The sequence below is a fragment of the Lathyrus oleraceus genome, chromosome 7 (genome assembly GCF_024323335.1).
Source record: "Lathyrus oleraceus cultivar Zhongwan6 chromosome 7, CAAS_Psat_ZW6_1.0, whole genome shotgun sequence".
In the NCBI taxonomy this organism is placed as follows: domain Eukaryota; kingdom Viridiplantae; phylum Streptophyta; class Magnoliopsida; order Fabales; family Fabaceae; genus Lathyrus; species Lathyrus oleraceus.
Genome location: NC_066585.1, coordinates 123,998,518 through 124,018,599, shown reverse-complemented (window position 1 = coordinate 124,018,599; position 20,082 = coordinate 123,998,518). Strand labels below are relative to the sequence as shown.

Sequence of the window (20,082 nt, the reverse complement as noted above, 5' to 3'; positions counted from 1 at the left end):
ACTGTCTTAGTCGGCGAGCAGCCCAGGCCAGAGCACAGCAAGTTCTCTCGAGCAGTGAATATCTTGTTTCACAGTCGGTAAACTTTTTGCTCAGGTAGTATATGGCATACTCTTTTCGACCAGACTCGTCATGCTGCCCCAATACGCACCCCATCGAATTTTCTAACACGGTCAAATACATGATGAAAGGTCTTCCTTCAACTGGTGGTATCAGAATCGGAGGTTCCTGGAGATATTTCTTGATTTTGTCAAAAGCTTCTTGACATTCCTCATTCCATATCATCTCTTGATTTTTCCTCAGTAGCTTGAAGATGGGTTTGCAGGTAGCGGTCAAGTGGGAGATAAATCGAGCAATGTAGTTCAAGCGTCCCAAGAAACCTCTGACTTCTTTCTCCGTACGGGGAACTGGCATTTCTTGAATAGCTCTCACTTTAGCCGGGTCAACCTCGATTCCTTTACCGCTGACAATAAAGCCCAAGAGTTTACCGGATCTCACTCCAAAAGTGCATTTGTTTGGATTCAATCTCAACTTATACTTCTTCAACCTCTCGAACAGTTTGTATAAGTGATCGAGATGTTCTTCTTCAGTATGAGATCTAGCTATCATGTCATCCACATATACTTCTATCTCATGATGAATCATATCATGGAACAAAACCACCATAGCACGCTGGTACGTTGCCCCGGCGTTCTTTAGACCGAATGGCATTACTCTGTAACAGAAAGTGCCCCATTGCGTCACAAACGTAGTTTTCTCCATGTCCTCAGGTGCCATCTTAATTTGATTGTAACCTGAGAAACCATCCATGAAGGAGAATACTTTGTGTTGAGCGGTGTTATCTACCAGAACATCAATGTGCGGGAGTGGAAAGTCATCTTTGGGACTCGCTTTATTCAAATCTCTGTAATCTACGCACATTCGCACCTTACCATCTTTCTTTGGCACTGGCACCACATTAGCAACCCATTGAGGATAAGAAGTAACAGCTAAGAAACCGGCATTGAATTGTTTCATAACCTCGGCTTTGATTTTCTCGGACATTTCAGGACGCATGCGGCGAACCTTTTGCTTAACGGGACGACAGTCTTCCTTCATGGGCAGCCGATGCACCACTATATCAGTATCCAATCCGGGCATGTCTTCATAAGACCAGGCGAAAACCTCTACATAGTCATGTAACATCCGAATCAGTCTTTCTTTGACACTGTTTTCCAATCCTGCTCCTATTCTGACTTCTTTTCTTTCCATTTCAGTACCTAGATTTACGACTTCGAGTGACTCTTCATGCGGCTGTATAGTCCTTTCCTCTTGCAGTAACAGTCTGGCAAGCTCTCCAGGGACTTCACAATCTTCCTCACTTCCATCTTCGGCTTGGTAGACCGGATTTTCAAAGTCATAATGAACAGTAGCGGAATTATTGTCAATAGGATCCAGAGTGGATACGGATCTGCGATTTATGACGTGAGTGTGTGTAAGAATGCATAGCTTGTTTGAGAGACGACAGGAAAAATAAAGAGCGCAATATTTGAATGCGAAAAAGTCCATTGATTTATTGAATATGAATATGCTTATGAAATGACAAAACCCTTAACAAATTAGCTATTGTGCCCCGGGTATAGACACAATGCTTTAAGAAGTTCAATTGAGAAAATAAAGATTTGCAAAACTAAATGGACAATAGCAATTACTCCTGACTAAAGGAGATCGGGATAGTGTCTTCAGCCTTCCAATTATTGAGTCCGTCGCCAATTGTTGGGTAGATCCAACTATCCAGGTCACAATCATCGTCAGCATCTTCTACAGCATTGATTTGATCTTTGACCATCTTTTCAGAGTTGAATCCCAGACCAGCTTTGTCAGACTTGTACGGTACGTTGATCAGTTGACCCCAGCCAGTACAGCCACCATCTTCGACCACAGCTTGAGCATCTTTCAGAGAAATCATAGCAGGAGGAGCTCGAATAACCTCGGGCACAAGGGGAGTTGGCTTAAGGACAGGATCGGGCGGAGAAACCACTTCAAATGACTGAGTTGGAGTCTCGAAGAATTCACCATCCATCTCAACGTATCTGAAGGTATGCACACTACTGACAATGTATTCTTCTTCCCCACACACAGTGACGATCTTTCCCTCTATCGGATATCTCAGCTTTTGATGGAGAGACGAAGCTACAGCACCTGCCTCATGAATCCAAGGGCGTCCCAGCAAGCAGGAATAGGCGGGGCGAATGTTCATTACATGAAAGGTAGTGTTGAAGACTTGAGGTCCTATCTTGATAGGGAGAACAACTTCACCGTGGACAACACTCTTTGCACCATCGTAAGCACGCACCACAATGTCACTAGGATTCAATTCAATGCCTTTACAGTCAAGTTTATCGAGCACGACTTTCGGTAGCACATTCAAGGAAGAGCCATTATCGATCAACACATGAGCCAAAGTGATTCCCTTACACTCAAGAGAAATATGCAGGGCCTTATTGTGGTTCCTTCCTGCTGGTGTCAGGTCAGCATTGGAAAAACCTAGGCCGTCGTCAACAGTCAGGTTAGCAACATAGTTTTCGAACTGATCGACGGAGGTCTCCTGAGGTACATGGGCAGTCTTCAGGAATTTTATCAAGGCATGGGCATGAGATTCAGAGGATAACAACAAGGACAACATCGAGATTTTGGAAGGAGTATGCCCCAACTGTTCTACCACATCAAAATCACTCTTGCGGATGATTTTCAGCACTTCTTCCATTTCTCGTTTGGCGACGTCTTCAGTAGTAGCTTCGATCGGTGTCTCTGACTGAGAAGGGTTGACTGGTTCTTTTCCTCGGTTTTCGGGAACCGGAGGTGAGATCTCTGGAGAGAAGATCCTTCCGCTTCGAGTAACTTTACTAGTCCCAACAATGTCATTAGGATTAGCAGAATTGCCAACTTGCTTTACACCATGGATGTAAACATCACCTCCATAATTCCACGGAATGGCTTTGCTCGAGGAATATGGTACTGGGCCAGGTGTAGTAATGATCAAGGGAGCTACTCTGGGCTCAGCAATAATCTTCACAGGTATTCTGGGAGCAGTAATCTTTACTGGAACCTTGGACCTTGCAATCACAGATACTTCTTCAATTGGGTTTTCCGCCTTAGAAACCCTTTCAAAGAGGATTGTACGATCGTCCATCAGTCGTTGGATACCATTCTTCAACTTCAGACAGTCCTTGGGCCGGAGTATGCAGAGATTGCAATCTTCAGTACAACCTGGAAATAAACCAGCTTGCAATAAATTCCTCTTTATAATCGGGAGAGGAGATGTTAAGTCTGCTACAGTAGTGATGAGAGAACCGTCATCGAGAGCATTAACAGCTTTGTCATGATTAGGCATAGGAGCGGTGATGACATTAGGAGTCTCCGGAGGCTCGAACTCAATTTCCCCAGCGTCGATCATGTCCTGAATCTTATTCTTCAACAGCCAACAATCGTTTGTATCATGCCCAGGGCTATCGGAGTGATATGCACACCTGGCATTGGGATTATAACGAGGCGAAGCAGTGTTGACGTTTGCAGGAGGACCCCTGAGAGTGATTAAATTTACCTTCAGCATGCTTTGCAGTGCTTGTGCTAAAGTCATATTGAGCTTGGTAAACTGCCTTCTTGGTCTGTCTTGTCTTTGCTGGAAGTTTTGAGCCGGCGGGGCTGCGATCGTCACTGCTCCAACGGCATGGTCACCATTTTTCTTATTATGATTCTTCTGACCATACACAGCATTCGATTCATTCTTCCCATGATAGGACTTCTTACTGCTTGTAGAAGTAGCTGCCTGTAACTTTCCACTTCGAATGCCACTCTCTACCCGTTCACCTGTCAGTATAAGTTCAGTGAAACCTGATGAAGAACTCCCCAGTAGGTGGCTGTAGAATGGGCCAGTCAGGGTACCCATGAACAGGTCTACTAATTCTCGGTCAGTCATGGGGGGTTTGACTCTGCCAGCCAAATCTCTCCATTTCTGAGCATACTCTTTGAAGCTTTCCTTAGATCCCATGGCCATGTTCTGCAACTATAGCCGAGTAGGTGCTAATTCAGAATTGTACTGGTACTGCTTATAGAAAGCCGTTGCTAAATCAGTCCAGGTGCGGATGTCAGAGCTCTCGAGCTGATAATACCATTCCAACTGAGTGCCAGACAGACTTTCTTGGAAGAAGTGGATCCACAGTTTCTTATCAGTGGTATGCGGCTGAATCTTTCTCACATAAGCCCTTAAATGCATCTGAGGACAGGATGCACCATCGTACTTAGTGAAGGTGGGGATTTTGAATTTGCGGGGAATGGTCACATCGGAGACCAGACCCAGACTTTCGAAATCCAGACCAGGTGTCTTCTGACCCTCTATGGCTAGCATGCGTTCTTCCAGCAGTTTGTACTTATCATCTCTTGGAGAGTACTGTTCATCTTCATACTCTTCATCCTCATCCTCAGGGTTAGAGAAATCAGCGTCCTCCTCCTCTGAATCCTTTTCCGCCCCCTCTTCTGGGCCATTCGGGATTCCAAATTTGATTCCCGTAGCCTGTCCTTTACGCCTTCTGCCCGGGTTAATGAAGCTCACAGTTTTCTTGTCCTTCTTCTTTTCGGCCAAAAGAGCCTTCAGTTCCTCCTGCCCCTTGGATAAGCTTAGCATCATCTCCTTGAACTGAGCATTCTGAGTCTGGAGATCTTTGACAGTTTGCTCGAGATCCATTTTTCTGTTTAAGAGGCAGACCGTGAGAATATGGTCCTTTAGAATACCTGTTATGCAATGTTATGTTATGTGATGCAATGCATGAAATGTTTTCAAGGACTTTTGGAATTTAACTTTGCATAAATCACCAACAAGAGAGAAATGTTTATGCTACTTTTTTAATCAATGTTCATTACAAAAGGAATAATAGTAAAATACAATGAAATCTCAAGTCTCCCAGGGGCGACTTCTTTTTGGGCGAAGATATGCATTGAGTCTTCGTTCCTCATTAAGCTGACTGGTGAGCTCTAATACTTTCTTCCTTTCTGCATTGAACTGAGCTTCGAAAGTATCTCTCTCCTCTCTCAACTGGGTCCAGGATCTTTTCAATTCCTCAGCATCAGTAGGCATATCTGGGTAAGAAATGATCTGGGAAGTACCTCCTTCGACCTCCGATTTAACAATCACTGGTCCGACTGCAAGATATGGCATGACAAGTTCACGAGCTCTGGCGCGGACCCATCTGAGATAAGGCTCCATAGGAATAGAATTTTTCTTGCCTAAATTGCTTCTTTTCACCATGCCCCAAGCTCGTACAAACTCTTGACGGAGATTTTGAGGGTCATTGTCATAGTCGAACACTGTACCTTGAATAATCATTTCATGTGGACCATCTCTTCGGGCATACCCAAACTGGCGTAGGGCTAAGGCAGGATTATAAGTAATACCTCCTCTTATCCCCATGAGGGGTACATTAGGGAATTCTCCACAACGGTCGATGATGATAACATTTTCTCTGAGGTTAGAACACCACCGGATGTCTGAATGGGAGAGTGTCATTATCCTTTGAGACCATTTCAGATTTTGATCATTCTTCAAGACTGATTGAGGGAGGTGCGAAATAAACCACCTAGACAACAACGGTACGCAGCACATGAGAGTCCCTTGCTTCTTCATAGTACGAGCGTGAAGGGAATGCAAGACATCTCCAAGCAAGGTAGGCACAGGGTTATGCGTGAGGAATATCTTAATAGCATTCATGTCTATGAATTGGTCTGGATTAGGGAATAACACCAAACCATAGATTAGCAATGCTAGAACATCTTCAAAAGCATGGACATTCATAACTTTTAGGAATTCTCGGGCCTTACTTATCAGAAATTTGGCAAGTAAACCTTTAATTCCACTTCTTGTTACCCAATTAGTTTCAATGTCGGACTGTGTCATGTGTAAAGCTGCGGCAACTTCTTCAGACTTCGGCATCTCTTCTAAACCGCTGAAGGGGATTTGATCCAGGATAGGTATCCCAAGCAGCTGGGAGAATTCTTCTAATGTGGGTACCAACTGATAATCTGGGAAAGTGAAGCAATGATGCTTAGGATCGAAGAACTGGAATAGGACTCTCATCATATCTTCTTTGAAACCAGTGGTAACTAAGTTGAGGAGATGACCATGTTTCTTGTTGAACTGAGCATGATCTGGGAGTTCTGACACCAAATCCTTGAGTTGAGGAGAGATTGCTACAAGATTGATCCGGATAGTCTTCCTGGAAGCCATAACCTGTTCAAAGAGCAAAGCTAAATTCCTAAGTCCTTGAAATGGTTAGTATGATGATGCTATGATGTTAGGATGTTATGATGTTATGATGTTATGCAAGCACAAACATGTCACACAACAATTATTCCTAGGTTTTAAGGCTTGCATGAGTTCCATAGGTAAGTACCCTCCCCACTGAAGTTTAGTTGGTTCAACCTGTCCTAGAATAGTAACCGGGTTCTAGAAGGATCTCAGATCATCGACCTTTCTTTAGGTCCACTTCAGTGCAACACCAAGTGGTTGACCGAAGCTTTCCTAAAGTCCAATCTCAAAGAGTGTAGCATCGAGTATCAACCAACCTCAGTCGGAACCGAAGTCAGTTATCTCACTACTTTCTAATGGCTAAGATAAGTCAATTAGGGTTCTAAAGGTCTGGTTAATGCTTTGATGACACCACGCGGAAGCCAAATTTTTCCTCAAGTAACATGAGGAACATCAGGACAACCAAAGTGTCACATTAACCGTAGCTATCATTTTAACCATTCCAGTATACGCCGGATAGTCGCGATGATCTATTGCTACTTACCTAAGGTACACTAGATCCGGGTGTAGGATCTTTCACTCAACAATACCCTTAAAAGAAGGAACAATCCAAAAACATAAATGATTTTTTCAAAGATGGACCTCTCTTTAAGTCCCCAGCAGAGTCGCCAGTTCTGTCATACGGTGAACTGGACTTTATTGGATTTGTAATCGCAATGTCGCGGTTAGCAAGAGTCGCCACCGACTTTTCTTTTATCCCTTAAGGAAAGGTGGAAAAGAACAGGAAAGACCTTGATTTTAAATTCTTAGGTTCGGGAGGTACTTTATACAAAGGGAAGGTATTAGCACCCTTTGTATCCATGGTTATCCATGGGCTCTTAATTGCTCAATCATTTATGTTTTCTTTGTTTGAAAAAGGTGGTTGAGAAATGTATGAAAAATGTTTCGAAAATGAGAATTTAACTTTGTAATGATTCTTGCATGAATGTATACAAAGTGGTTATCTCGTTTAATTTAGAAAATAGTTTAGAAAAATATAACTCGGCAATGATCCTAGTACGGATGTATGCTAAGTGGTGATTTTCCAAAAGAAGGCGTTTGAAAGGTGTGGGGTGTGAAAAGCATTTTTTGTTATGAATGAGCAATTAAGGTTATACCTGTCCGAGGTCTTTCTGGGCATTTCCCATCCTTATGAGGGTAAAACTGTCCTTACTATTGAGAAGTAAGTAGTTTTATCCTGGGGATGTAAAAGGGTCATCGTAGGGTCATCGATTGGTCATTGAAGGCAACAGTTGTGAGGATACCTTAGCATTCGAAGGGACTATCATCATTTAACCGTAGGCTACGCCGAAGGGACATCGAGGGACAAAATCGTATTTTCGAAGGCAACATCCGAGGGACTGTTATTTATTTTATGATGATTTAATCGAAGGGCCATTGCTAAGTGTATCCCCACATTCGCGGGACATGACCGTAATACCGTAATATCATAAGGCAGCAAAGAGAGGTCCAAGATCACTTATTTAAAGGTCATATTTTAAAATCGATTAAGTAATTAAGTCCATACTAAAATCAATGCATTAAAATTAATACATTAAAATTAAGACACTAAGATTAACGCATTAAAATTAATTAGGCCACTTAGGGTGAGTCTCCACAAGGGTGTCCCACAAATAAAATGGAAGACCTAAACAGCAATCTTTTCCTGGGACATATGAACCTTCGCAAAATTCAGCAAACGGGTTAGAATACCAAATCAGGGTGCAATCGAGAGTTGCACCAAAGTAATAGGTAAACAAAGCATGGTTATGATAAAACAGGTCAGATGGGCAAAGATCAAAATAGGACGAAGAACAGCGGCATCCATTACAACAATTCAAAGTATCCAGGCATACTTAAGTTACATGCAAAGCCTCAAATATATTTATGAATCTCAATTATGATATCACATGTGAATTAGGAACGTAAAGCGATAATAGTAACGCAAACCTGTTTGCAATTGAGTCGCAACCTTGAATTGGCCGATCGGATAGAATTGAGCGGAGGTGACCTTGCTGCCGCCGTAAGATTAGATTCGGTAAACAGGCACACAATAGTTTCCGTTGTAGAAACTATTGTGCGAAAAGAATTACCTAAATACCAAAAGGGAATCAGGAATTGCAAAAGAAATAGCGTAGCACTTGTAAAACACAATGCCTAAGCTGCTGGAAAAGAAGAAAAAAAGTGCAAAGGCGAAAACGGCAAAGGAAAAAGAATCTCAGAAAAAAGTCCCCCTTTTAGGTTTTCAAGGCGGCTATTTATATTGTTGTCATTAGGTCATGCCTGCTGCCAAAAAGGTCTTCAACACGTACGTGGATATAGGGCCCAACGGATCTTCAAGTCTCCGAAGCATTGCCTGCGCCCACAAAGTAGGGGAATGGTGTGACGTTCGTCACACCATGTGTGACGCCCGTCACAGGGGTGTGCGAGGCGTGACGCTCGTCACAGCCTCTGTGACGCTCGTCACAGATGCCACACCCGTGTTCTTGTACTTTGGGTTGGGCTTTGCTGTTTGGTCCGTTTTCTTTCCTTTTTGTACCCCTTTTTCTCCGCTTCCAAATAAACCACTTTCATATTATCACTAGGTGAGCGTGTAGCGAGTAGGCCAGTTTGGGTCATTCGCGAGCTGGGCCTTTGTTCCTTTAAGTGTCATAAAATGAGTCGGAGTGCCCTGAAATGTCTTGAAATATTAATGGGCAAATTTTGGGGTATGACACACACCAACGACATAATCACTCGCGTCACACATTAAATCAAAATCAAGTTTCCAATTGGGCGCGATGATTATGGGTGCGGTAATCAATTTTTATTTCAAATCATTAAAAGAAATCAAACAAGCATTATTGAAAATAAAAGACTTATCTTTATTAAGAAATTTGCTTAAAGGATTTACAATCTTGGAAACATCTTTGATGAATCTTCGATAAAAACCCGCATGACCCAAGAAATTTCTAATCCCCTTCACATTCAATGATGATGGTAATTTTTCAATGACTTCAACTTTGGCTTGACCAACTTCAAGGCCTTTGGAGGAGACTTTATGGCCGAGCACAATACCTTATGTAACCATGAAATTGCATTTTTCCCAATTGAGAACCAAGTTGGTTTCCACATATCTTCCTAAAACGGTATCCAAATTCCTCAAACATAGATCAAATGACGGACCAAATACGGAGAAATAATCCATAAACACTTCGATGCATTTCTCAATCAAGTCAGAAAAAATAGCTTGCATACATCGTTGAAAGGTTGTCGGTGCATTACATAACCCAAAAGGCATTCTTCGATAGGCAAAGATGCCAAAAGGGCATATAAAAGCAGTTTTCTCATGGTCTTCCGAATTGACTATGATTTGATTGTAACCCGAATATCCATCCAAAAAGCAATAAAATTCTTGACCGGACAATCTCTCGAGCATTTGATCCATGAAAGGTAAAGGGAAGAGATCTTTCCTCATAGCTTAATTAAGCCTATGGTAATCAATACACCTTCTCCAACCCATCATAGTTCTAGTAGGAATCAACTCGTTCTTTTCATTTTGAATCACCTTTATTCCACCCTTTTTAGGTACCACTTGAACATGACTAACCCATGCACTATCCGAAATTGGATAAATCATTCCGGCTTCCAACATCTTCACCACTTCCTTCCTCACCACTTCTTTCATGGTAGGATTCAAGAGACATTGAGGTTGGGCTATCGGTTTAAAATCATCCTCCATCAATATCTTGTGCATACAATAATATGAACTTATTCCTTTTAAATCGGAAAGAGTCCAACCCATTTCACTTTGATTTTTCTTCAATACATCAATCAATTTTTCTTCTTCATTCTTGGATAATACGTTGCTTATTATCACCAGTTTGTGCCCATCTTCTTCAAGAAATACATATTCCAACTGTGAAGGTAGCATCTTCAATTCAAGTTTGAACTCTTCTAACTTTAGTTCTTCTTTCAATTTTTCAAATTTTGCTTCTAATAGAGGATTGTCTTCCAATGCCTTAAGCTCTCTTAGACATTCTTCAATTTCTTTTTCTTCGTCCTCATTGAGAACTTTGAGCACATTGGTAAGAGCTTTTTCAAGGGGACTGGACACATGAACTGGCCTTTTTACTTCCATTATAGCCTCATCGGTTGCATCAATTAGGAAACAATCACTTTTATCCTTTTAATTTTTCATGGCTTCAAAGAGATTGAAGAAAACATCTTCATCTTGAACTCTCACCTTCATTATACCATCATCGATGTCAATCATCATTCTAGCGGTCTTCATGAAAGGTCGACCAAGAATAAATGGTGCATCAGCTTCTTCCACCATGTCAATAACAAAAAATTCAATTGGGAACAAGAATTTATCCATTTTTACTAACACATCTTCCTCTACTCCATAAGGATGGGTTATAGACTTGTCGGCCAATTGCAATGTCATCCTTGTTGTTTTCAACTCAATGCTTCCTAACCTTTTCACAACAGATAATGAAATCAAGTTGATGCTAGAGCCTAAATCAATCAAACCTTTTCCAATGTAAAAATTTTCTATTATGACCAGTAATGTAACCCTTCCCAGATTGCTTTCTTTCTGTGGTAGAGTCCTTAGAATGATTGCGCTACAACAAGCATCAAGGGTGATTATTTCTTGATTCATATATCTTCTCTTCTTTGTAAGTATGTCCTTCATGAACTTTGCATATGTAGGCATTTTCTCAAGGGCCTCAGAAAATGGAATATTAATTTGTAACTGACTAACTATATCCAAGAACCTAGCATAATGCCTAGCATTGTCATTCTTGGAAGGAGCATGGGGGATATGACAAATTTTGAATTTGAATATTATTCAACTTCTCCTTCCCATTTTTATTCTTTTTCTTCTTTTCCTCTCTATTTTTCTTTTCTACTTTTTCTTTCTCACTTTTCTCTTTTTCAACTAATTCTCCTTCAACATTTTTTTCTACTTCAATCACATCTTTTTCCTTCTTCTTTTCTAATATAATTTCCTCTTCCTCCACTTCATCACCAATGCCCATGTCAATTTTTCTACCACCACGAGTTAGAATAGACTTACAATGATCCTTCGAGTTGTCTTGAGTGTTTGAGGAAAAAATTCCTTTGTGTTGATCGGCTAATTGCTTAGACAATTGACCAACTTGAATCTCAAGTTTTTTAATGGCCGCATCAACACTCTTTTGGTTAGCCATAGCCATTGACATTTGCATGAATCATGTGAGAGTGTCTTCTATATTCGAATTTCCATCTTGACGTTGTTGAGGTTGAGTGTAGTTTTGATAAGGATTTTGACGGTTTGATGGTTTGACGGTCCAACCTCTTGTCTCCATCCTTGTTGATAGCCTTTGTTACTTTCTCTTTGTTGGTAACCTTGTTTGTTTTGATAAGGTGTTTGCCTTGGTTTATAACCTTGAATTTGATTTGTATTTCCCATATAATTCACTTCCTCTCCAATCGGAGGAAAATAATCGGTAGGATGATCTCCTTTACACAATTCACAAGAAGTAACTTGTTGATGTTTGTTAGGAATCTCTTACATCTCTTGGATTTGTTGTGAGAGCTTCAACATTTGTTGTGTGAGAACTCCACTTGTTGAGATAACAATTTGTTTTAAGCTAGAATTGCATCATTTGTGCCCAATTCAATGATTCTCAGTTTCCTTTGCGTCGTACCTCAGTTGTGTTGGTCTTGATGATCATTAAGTTCCATTCTATCAATAATGGCTATTGCTTCTTCCGCACTCTTTGACATTAAAGAACCACCCGCGGTAGCATCCAATAGAGTTTTAGGTTATGGTTGAAGTCCATGGAGAAAGATATGGATTTGAGTAAGTTCATCAAAACCGTGACCTTTACATTTCCTTAACATTGACTTGAACCGCTCCCAGGCTTTATTAAGGGATTCACTTGCATCTTGTGAGAAAACCGCAATTGAATTCTTTGCTTCCATGAACCTATTATGTGGAAAGAATCTCTCAATAAATTTTTCCTCTAACACATTCTAATCGGTCATTGTTTGAGTAGGTTGGTCAAGATATCATTTTTTTGCTTTCTAATCAAAGTATGTGGGAATAGTCTCTTGAACACTTGTTCTTCTTCCATTTCTGGAGCTCTGATTGCACTGACAATCTCATGTAATTTGGTAAAGTAAGGATCTTCATGATCAATCCCTATGAAGGGATTTTCATACAAAAGTTGAAGTATCCTAATCTTCATCTCCATGTGTCTTCCATGCAATTCTAGCAAACTGAGCATTTCTCCTCAGGCTATTTGTATAAGGACCTCTGAGAGGTTCTGGAGGAGGAGGTGGATCTTCCATGACCGATGTAAAAATAGGAGTTGTTGATGAAGTACCAACTGAATTTCCTTCACATTCTCTCCTTTCCTTAGCTAGTTGCTTTCTCCTTCTTGTTTTGATATTAAGTCTACGAACAGTTCTTTCAATCTCAGGATAAAAAAGAAGTTGATCTACGGGTACACTTCCTCGCATAAACAGAGTTCTAAAAAGCTAACCAAGCAAATTAAAAAACACAAGGGGTAAGAAATGAGATAAGAGTAACAAAAAAAACTTAAAACAGGATAAACTATTGCAATGCTTGCAATATTATAAGAACAATCCCCGGCAACGACGCCATTTTGTTGAAAAGTATATTTTTTCGATGAGTATTGGTTTTACCACCTCCATAGGGATTGATGTGATATTACCCCCGTTCTACAGTTTACAATGTCTTAAGCAAGGGTTTCAAATGGTTTTGGTTTGGTGAAAGTAACATTCATAAGAGTTTGTAGCAATGATACAAATTTAGAAAGATTAATGTTTTATAAGACATATCAAGACTAGATTTCATCAACATATTTTGTATGTATTCTATTAATCAAGCATGTGAACTTAATTTATAGTCAACATAACCACATATTGATCATCTATACCACTCATGTCTAAGATGGTATTACGAGTTTTACCGTATTGTTTAATCGATAATGTCTCAACCTATTAAACAATACAAATAACATTAATGATCTGATACAAAGTGAATATCAAATTCCACTTCCATGTCTAGAATTGGTCTTTGATAGGTGATAAATTTAGGTTAAGACTTAAAAGATCTTTCTCAACAATGTTTTAAACCACAAACATTCAATAAAAGAAAAAATTATTATCTCCATTGATTATCAAGTTGTTCACATACAAAAGATCAAAAGAAATACATACAAGTTAAGATTGATTACATCTAATCTTGATACAAGAGGGTTTAGCTACCCATAACCATGGTAACTTCTTCAACAAGTAACAAGAAGAGATTCATAATCATCAACGTCGAAAAACTCGAAGATCGATGCTTTAAAATCTTGATTCTGAGTTCTTGATGATTTTTAATCTGAAAATGCCTTTGGGATAAAGTTGGAGTGAGTTCTTCTTCAAAATATCTAGCCAAAAGTATATATATAGCATGGGCCAAAAAGTGAAATCGCGCTAAGCCCCATCAGGGCGCGCTTAGTCAAAAATAACTTAAACCTCCTTAATTCGCGCTAAGCATGCTCCTAACGCGAATTTCCCAATTTCCTCCCACCCATCATTCTCTAAGCACGCTAGGACCGCGCTTAGCCCGCTTTGGAAACTTGTAATCTCCAAAATTAAAACTTTGGGTCTTGCTTGGTGCCTTTATGTTTCTCATGCTTCTAGTAGGCTTTAAAACCTACAAATTTGCACCGAAATGATCAAACAAAAACTATTTACATGATAATGTTAAAAACTACATATTTACACTTAAAACTAAGGTGCTAGCAAGAAATTCCATTGAGATCAAGTAAAAAGGACCACAAAATACTATGGATTATTTACACAAATTGACCCTTAACACTTTGCTCAGTTTTGTGGTTGCTAAGTAAGGGGAGATAAGTTATGATATGAAGTCTATCATGGAGATTATGAGGAAACCCAAGGATTAGGATTTAGAACATGTTTTTTAGTTATTTTGTTTTAACTTATATTTTGCATCCCCTGAACTGGTTTTATTTAATAAAAACTCCTTTTGAGTTGAACTTATATCTGTTAAACTTTTAGTTTTATTTGCTTATGTGTTTTAAACTCTGAGCTATATCAATATTGGGATATTATATATGGTAAGATAAATTCATGTTATGACAATCTTCTTGGACATCAGTTAATGTAAGCTTCTGAAATGTTTTTAAAAAAAAATTCACTGCACACACATGATTGTGATGGTTGAAAAGAGATTCAAACAAAGATATAATAAAAGATATTCTTTTATTCATTGGAAAAGGATTATAAGGCTTTGGAATTAAAAACTCAATACAACTGAAAGCTGCTCCAACAGAAGATGCTGCTATACTTGGTCATCAGTCCACCCTCCTGACATGAAGAAGTTATTCTAGTCCTCATCCCACTCATCATCAGATAATTATTTCTTCTTGGGATTCTTCATCCTTGTCTTTGAAGTTCTTCCAACCCTAGTTGCTCCGGTAGAAGTTCCAACACCTTTGGAAAAGTTGATTTTGTCCTCTTTTTGAACCTTCAAAGCCTTCTTAACTTCTTTAGAAGAACCATTCTTTGTGTTTTCACCTAATTTTCTCATTCTAATGAAGATATAAGTTTTATGAAAGAAGGAGGAATTTTTTCTTGTTCTAAACTGGTTTTTATAGGTAAGATGAGATAAGGAGAAATCATTCTGGATTAATGTGCACCAATGGAATCTAGAGAGATATACATTCTTGGTCTTCAGACTCTCTTTCTAAGGTTTGACTGTTATGTCTCATTGGCTCAAGAACAAGTTGGAATATCTCGTGTTTAGTAGCATCTTTTCCAACCATTCTAGTGATTTATCATGTTTTTCTTAACTGATGACAAAAGAGGAGAACCAATCATGATTTTTCATTTTTTTTTATTCAGACTTGTTGAATTCCCATACATTCTATTTCCATTAATGATCTTTTCTCTTTCTATTATATGTCATTTTTTTGTTAATGACAAAAGGGGAAGAAAACATGGAAGTATTTAAGGAGGTAAGAGCATTATGAATGCACCTGAACCTATCTGACATGAACTTATTTTTTCTTGGTTCTGTGTTTAAATTCCGAAGTTTATTATTTGTGATATTAAGATAAGTTTAAGTATCTTAGATAGGACTTAGGGGGAGCTTTCAAAACTCAACCTTTGGACTATTAGACTCAGGGGGAGCTTACAAACCTCAAACCCTGATGTCATTCAAGATAGTTAAATTTGAAGGTGGCAAGAAACACAAGAAGGGGGGTGTGGGGGGTTGAATTAAGTTTCTAAAAATGAAAACTTTTTTAAGCCAACACAATCGAACAGTAACACGAAGAAGAAAAATAACATAATTATATTTATCTTGGTTCACTGTTAACAAAGTTACCTGCAGTCCACCCGCCAAGGTGATTTTGCCTTCTCAACAAGAACTTAATCCACTGTAACCAAAATTGATTACAGACACCACAAAGACAAACCGCCTTTGTCTTCTTGACTCTATCTGACTAAAACCTAGTCACTCAAGGAATACACTCAAACAATTGAGATTTACAAGAATGTGTTTACAAGATTGCTTCTAAGAAAACAAATTAACACAAGTTTAATATAATGAAGTTCTCACACAATAACAAACAAAAGCTTTATGTGTGTTTACAAAAACTATACACAAATAATATCAAGTTCAGCAAAAGCGTTATGTATGAGGTAGTATAGTGCAGTGAATTGGCAGCTTTTTCAATCTTCCAAGTCTCCTTTATACAGGCAGTTAAAAGATTCGTTGGAGGGTAGAATTGGAATAGCAGAAATGAAACTGTCTCTTTGTTTAAGGATTTGCATATTGGGAGGAAAAATGGTACAATAGTACTGTCCTTATCCCACAAAATCAACATAATGGAGGGAATGGTGATCTTGTACTGTGTACTATTTTCCTGACGCAAAACCTTTTGATCTTATCTTCTAATATTTAGAGGCTTCTGAACAAATGATGTTAAAACATGCTTAGAAAGATCAAGAGACTAACTGAGAGAATCTTCAGAACCCCGGTCTTCAGAGTCTTGACACAGTTCCACAAAACCTGATTTTCAGAGTCTTCAAATCTTGTTCTTCAGAGTCTTCAGAACTTGAGAGCGCATAATATTGAAGGCTTGACAATCCTGAAGGTGGAAAGAAACACAAGAAATAGGAGGTTTGAATTGGGTTTATAAAAATGAAAGCTTTATAAAACCAACACAGTCAAACAATAACACGAACAAGAAAAATAACATAGTTATTTTTATCCTGGTTCGCTGTTAACAAAGCTACCTTCAGTCCACCCACCAAGGTGATTTTGCCTCCTCAATAAGGACTTAATCCACTATATCCGAAACTGATTACAAACACCACAAAGGCAAACTACCTTTATCTTCTTGAGTTTATCTGGCTAAAACCTAGTCACTCAAGGAATACACTCAAACAATTTGAGATTTACAAGAATGTTTTTACAATATTGCTTCTAAGAAAGCAGATTAAAACAAGTTAAGTACAATGAATTAATCACACAATAAAAAACAAAATCTCTATGTGTGTTTACAAAGAATATACATAGAAAATATTTACTTCAACAATTTTTTTGTGTATGAGCATGAAAAACAACATGAAATAGCAATGAGAATTAGCAACTTTTCCAATCTTCCATGTTTTCTTTATATAGGTCGTTAAAAGATCCGTTAGAGGATAGAATTGGAATATAAAAATTGCAACTGTCTCTTGGTATAACAATTTGCATATAAGAGACAAAAGGGTACAATAGTATTGTCCTTAGCCCATAAAAATAGTGTAGTGGATGGAAAGGAGATCTTGTATTGTGTGCTATTCTCCTGACGCAAAACCTTTTGATCTTATCTTATAATATTTAGAGGCTAAAGAGTAAGTAACGTTGGAGCATGCTTAGAAGGATCAAGAGACTAGTTAAGAGAATCTTCAGAACCTCGATCTTCAGAGTCTTGATACAGTTCCTCAGAACCTATTCTTCACAATATTCATATCTTATTATTCAGAGTCTTCAGAACTCGAGAGCGTGGAATCTTGAAGGATTGAAAATCCTTTAGAGGCTCTTCAATCAGAGTCACAGTCATAATCTTTAGCACAAACGATCGTTAGAACCATTGTCTAAGAGCTTTCTAGAACTTGACATCATCTTGTAAAGCACCTTGTATCTCCTCACAGTCAGAGTGTGTTGAGCTCAGAATCTTATGATGTCACACATCAATTCTTTAGAGTCATAACTTGTTAGCAAAAGCTACACACTAGACAAAAACCATTAGGGTGCAAAATTATTCTCTTAGAAATAATGCACTGTTATCACAAAACTAAAGGCTAGATGCAAAACCAAATATTGTTCTTACAATCTCCTCCTTTTTGATGATGACAAAACCATGTATTTTGATGAAATTTTTTTACTTGGCTTAATCACATAAAATTATCAGAGTTAAGGTTTGCAAGCTCTCCCTGAATTTTATACAGTTAAAAGTTATTTTCCAGCTTAGAATATCATAGTAAGGTTTGCAAGCTCCCCTTGAATTTAAGAGTTAAAATAAACTTAACACATATAAAAATTCCAATAAGCATGAAAAAAATAACTTCCCATAAGGCAGAAGCCTGATTACTATGAATATAGTAACTTCCTAGAGTGAAATATATTGGTTACATAAGTATTTCATTTCGAAAATGACTTTGCTTGGGTTTCAGAAAGTCTGGTCATCAACGTCATTACAGAGCATGATTTGTCAGAGATTTCATATGCCTGGTTGTACGCATGCCTGGTTGATATCAGAACTCGTATACACCTGGTTCAGAACTTCGTCTGGTTTAGAACTTGTATTCTCCTGGTTCAATACACACCCGATTTTCTTGAACTAAGTTTAGAGCATGTATGTTTGGTTAACTACAAACTGCTTAGTTAACTATTCAGATCATGTGCATGGTTCAGTTAAACTCTAATAATCTTAGTTAGTGCCTTAAAAGCTGAAACACTTGGTTAACATGATGAACTTATTCAAAGTTCCCAAAAAAGTTACCAATGTCAGAATTAATATTTAAAGACATGTTTGGGTTTTAGAATTGGAATAAGCTATATCAAAATCAGTCATTATTCTCCCCCTTTTTCATCATTAATAAAGAAATAAAGACAAAGTAAACCAAACAAAATTTCATTTCATTATTAAAAAGACAACAAATACAAAAATGCAAAAACTAAGAAAATATAGAGTTTTAAACAAGGGTTTAAGGAGGGGGTGGCAGTCTTGATAAGAGATCTCCAAACATCCCTTCAATCCTTGTTGTCTTCTCATCCTGATGCTTGAACACCTCTACTGTGTTGATCAGTTATTCCTTGACCTCGAAATTCTCAACCTTCAGTTCTTCCAAAGTCTTCATAATGAATTCCTCAGAAATCACAGTCTTCTTAACCTCAAAGACACTTCCAGCTTCAAGAGTCATCTCAGAAGAAACCAAAGTTGTTTGATTTGGTGAAGTAGGAGGAATCACTTCTGGAGTAGGAAGAAGAAACGTTGGAGGAACCTTTTGAAGAAGAGGTTTAACTATACTAGAGAGCCTGACATGGAAGTTCCTTTTAGCTTCCTTCAGGCACAATAATTCTAACTCTTTAGAGCTGACTATTATCCAACTTCTGAAGTTGTTAAGCAGAGCACACACTTTAGAAAGATTTGTGTTGAAAGTGAAAACCTCAGTGAGAGTGTGCAGTCTGGCAACAACCTCACTCTAAAACTATGAAAACAATTCATCAAGTGGTGTAGGGTGAATGTTGGTTTGAAGAATTGTTTGGTCAGAGTAAGGTTGAGAGGTTTTGTCTGGGAGGGCAATAAGCTCAACATCTGACTCAGTATCAGAATTAATGTCTGATTCTGCAGTAGGAACGTAAGAGTGAGTAGAGAGTGATGATTGATAGGTTTCATAAAGAGTTTGTGAGGGAGGGTTTTCTGGTTGAGGTGTTGGTATGAGAATGGAAGTTAAGAATTCAGAGTGTGATAGTGTTGGTGGTAGAATGGTAACATTTGGATTTGTATATTAAGAAGTAGAACTAGTTTAGAAATGAACTTATTCAAAAATATGTGAGATGGGAGTAAGTGAAGTGAGAGTGGTTTATGGTATGGATGAACTATTATCAATAGTAATTAATCGAGCTTCATAAGGAACATACTTATCAGAAGTAGTTCCAGCAGAAGTAGCACCAAAAGCTCTAGGTTCTTCAGCAGAAGTATCCAGACTCTCTCTAGAAGCCTTAAACTTCTTGGCCATCCTCTCAGAATGCTTCTTAGCAATCTTCATCTTCTTCTTATAAGTGGTTCTAAAAGATACAAGAATATCTTCTGCATGAAAGTTCTCCAGAAATCCTATCGCAACTTTCAGAGAATTAGGGTTTGATAAGATTGGAAAGTCTTCCAAAGGGATCCTTTTGTCGTAGATGTCTTCCTTGGGAATATTAGGAGGAGGACATATCACTTCAGTAATAATGACGATATTCTTCAGACCTTTGGCATTAAACAACTTGCCAACCTGAGGTTCCAACCCTTTGTTGATTTGTTCCTCTGTTAGAGTGTTAATCAACTTGCTTTCCATCAAGATATCTGAGATCGACCTACCAAGAAGAACCCAGTTCTCATATTTCTTCTACCATCTCTGGTTTCTTTCACACTGTCCCTTAAGTGCTAAAAGAGAAGTGCAGGTAGATTCACTTTCTTATCAGTAGCAATGTAAT

General features: G+C 38.6%; 1 protein-coding gene across 1 annotated transcript; it reads right to left on the bottom strand.

Moving 5' to 3' along the window:
• Positions 1 to 10,485: 10,485 nt before the first annotated feature.
• LOC127102386 (uncharacterized) lies at positions 10,486 to 11,016 on the bottom strand. Its single transcript, XM_051039758.1, has one exon. It carries the CDS (start codon positions 11,014 to 11,016, stop codon positions 10,486 to 10,488), a length of 531 nt encoding a protein of 176 aa, XP_050895715.1.
• Positions 11,017 to 20,082: the final 9,066 nt, after the last annotated feature.

Coding starts and splice junctions, on each gene's coding strand:
- LOC127102386 (XM_051039758.1), bottom strand. CDS start 11,016: ATGCCTACATATGCAAAGTTCATGAAGGACATACTTACAAAGAAGAGA.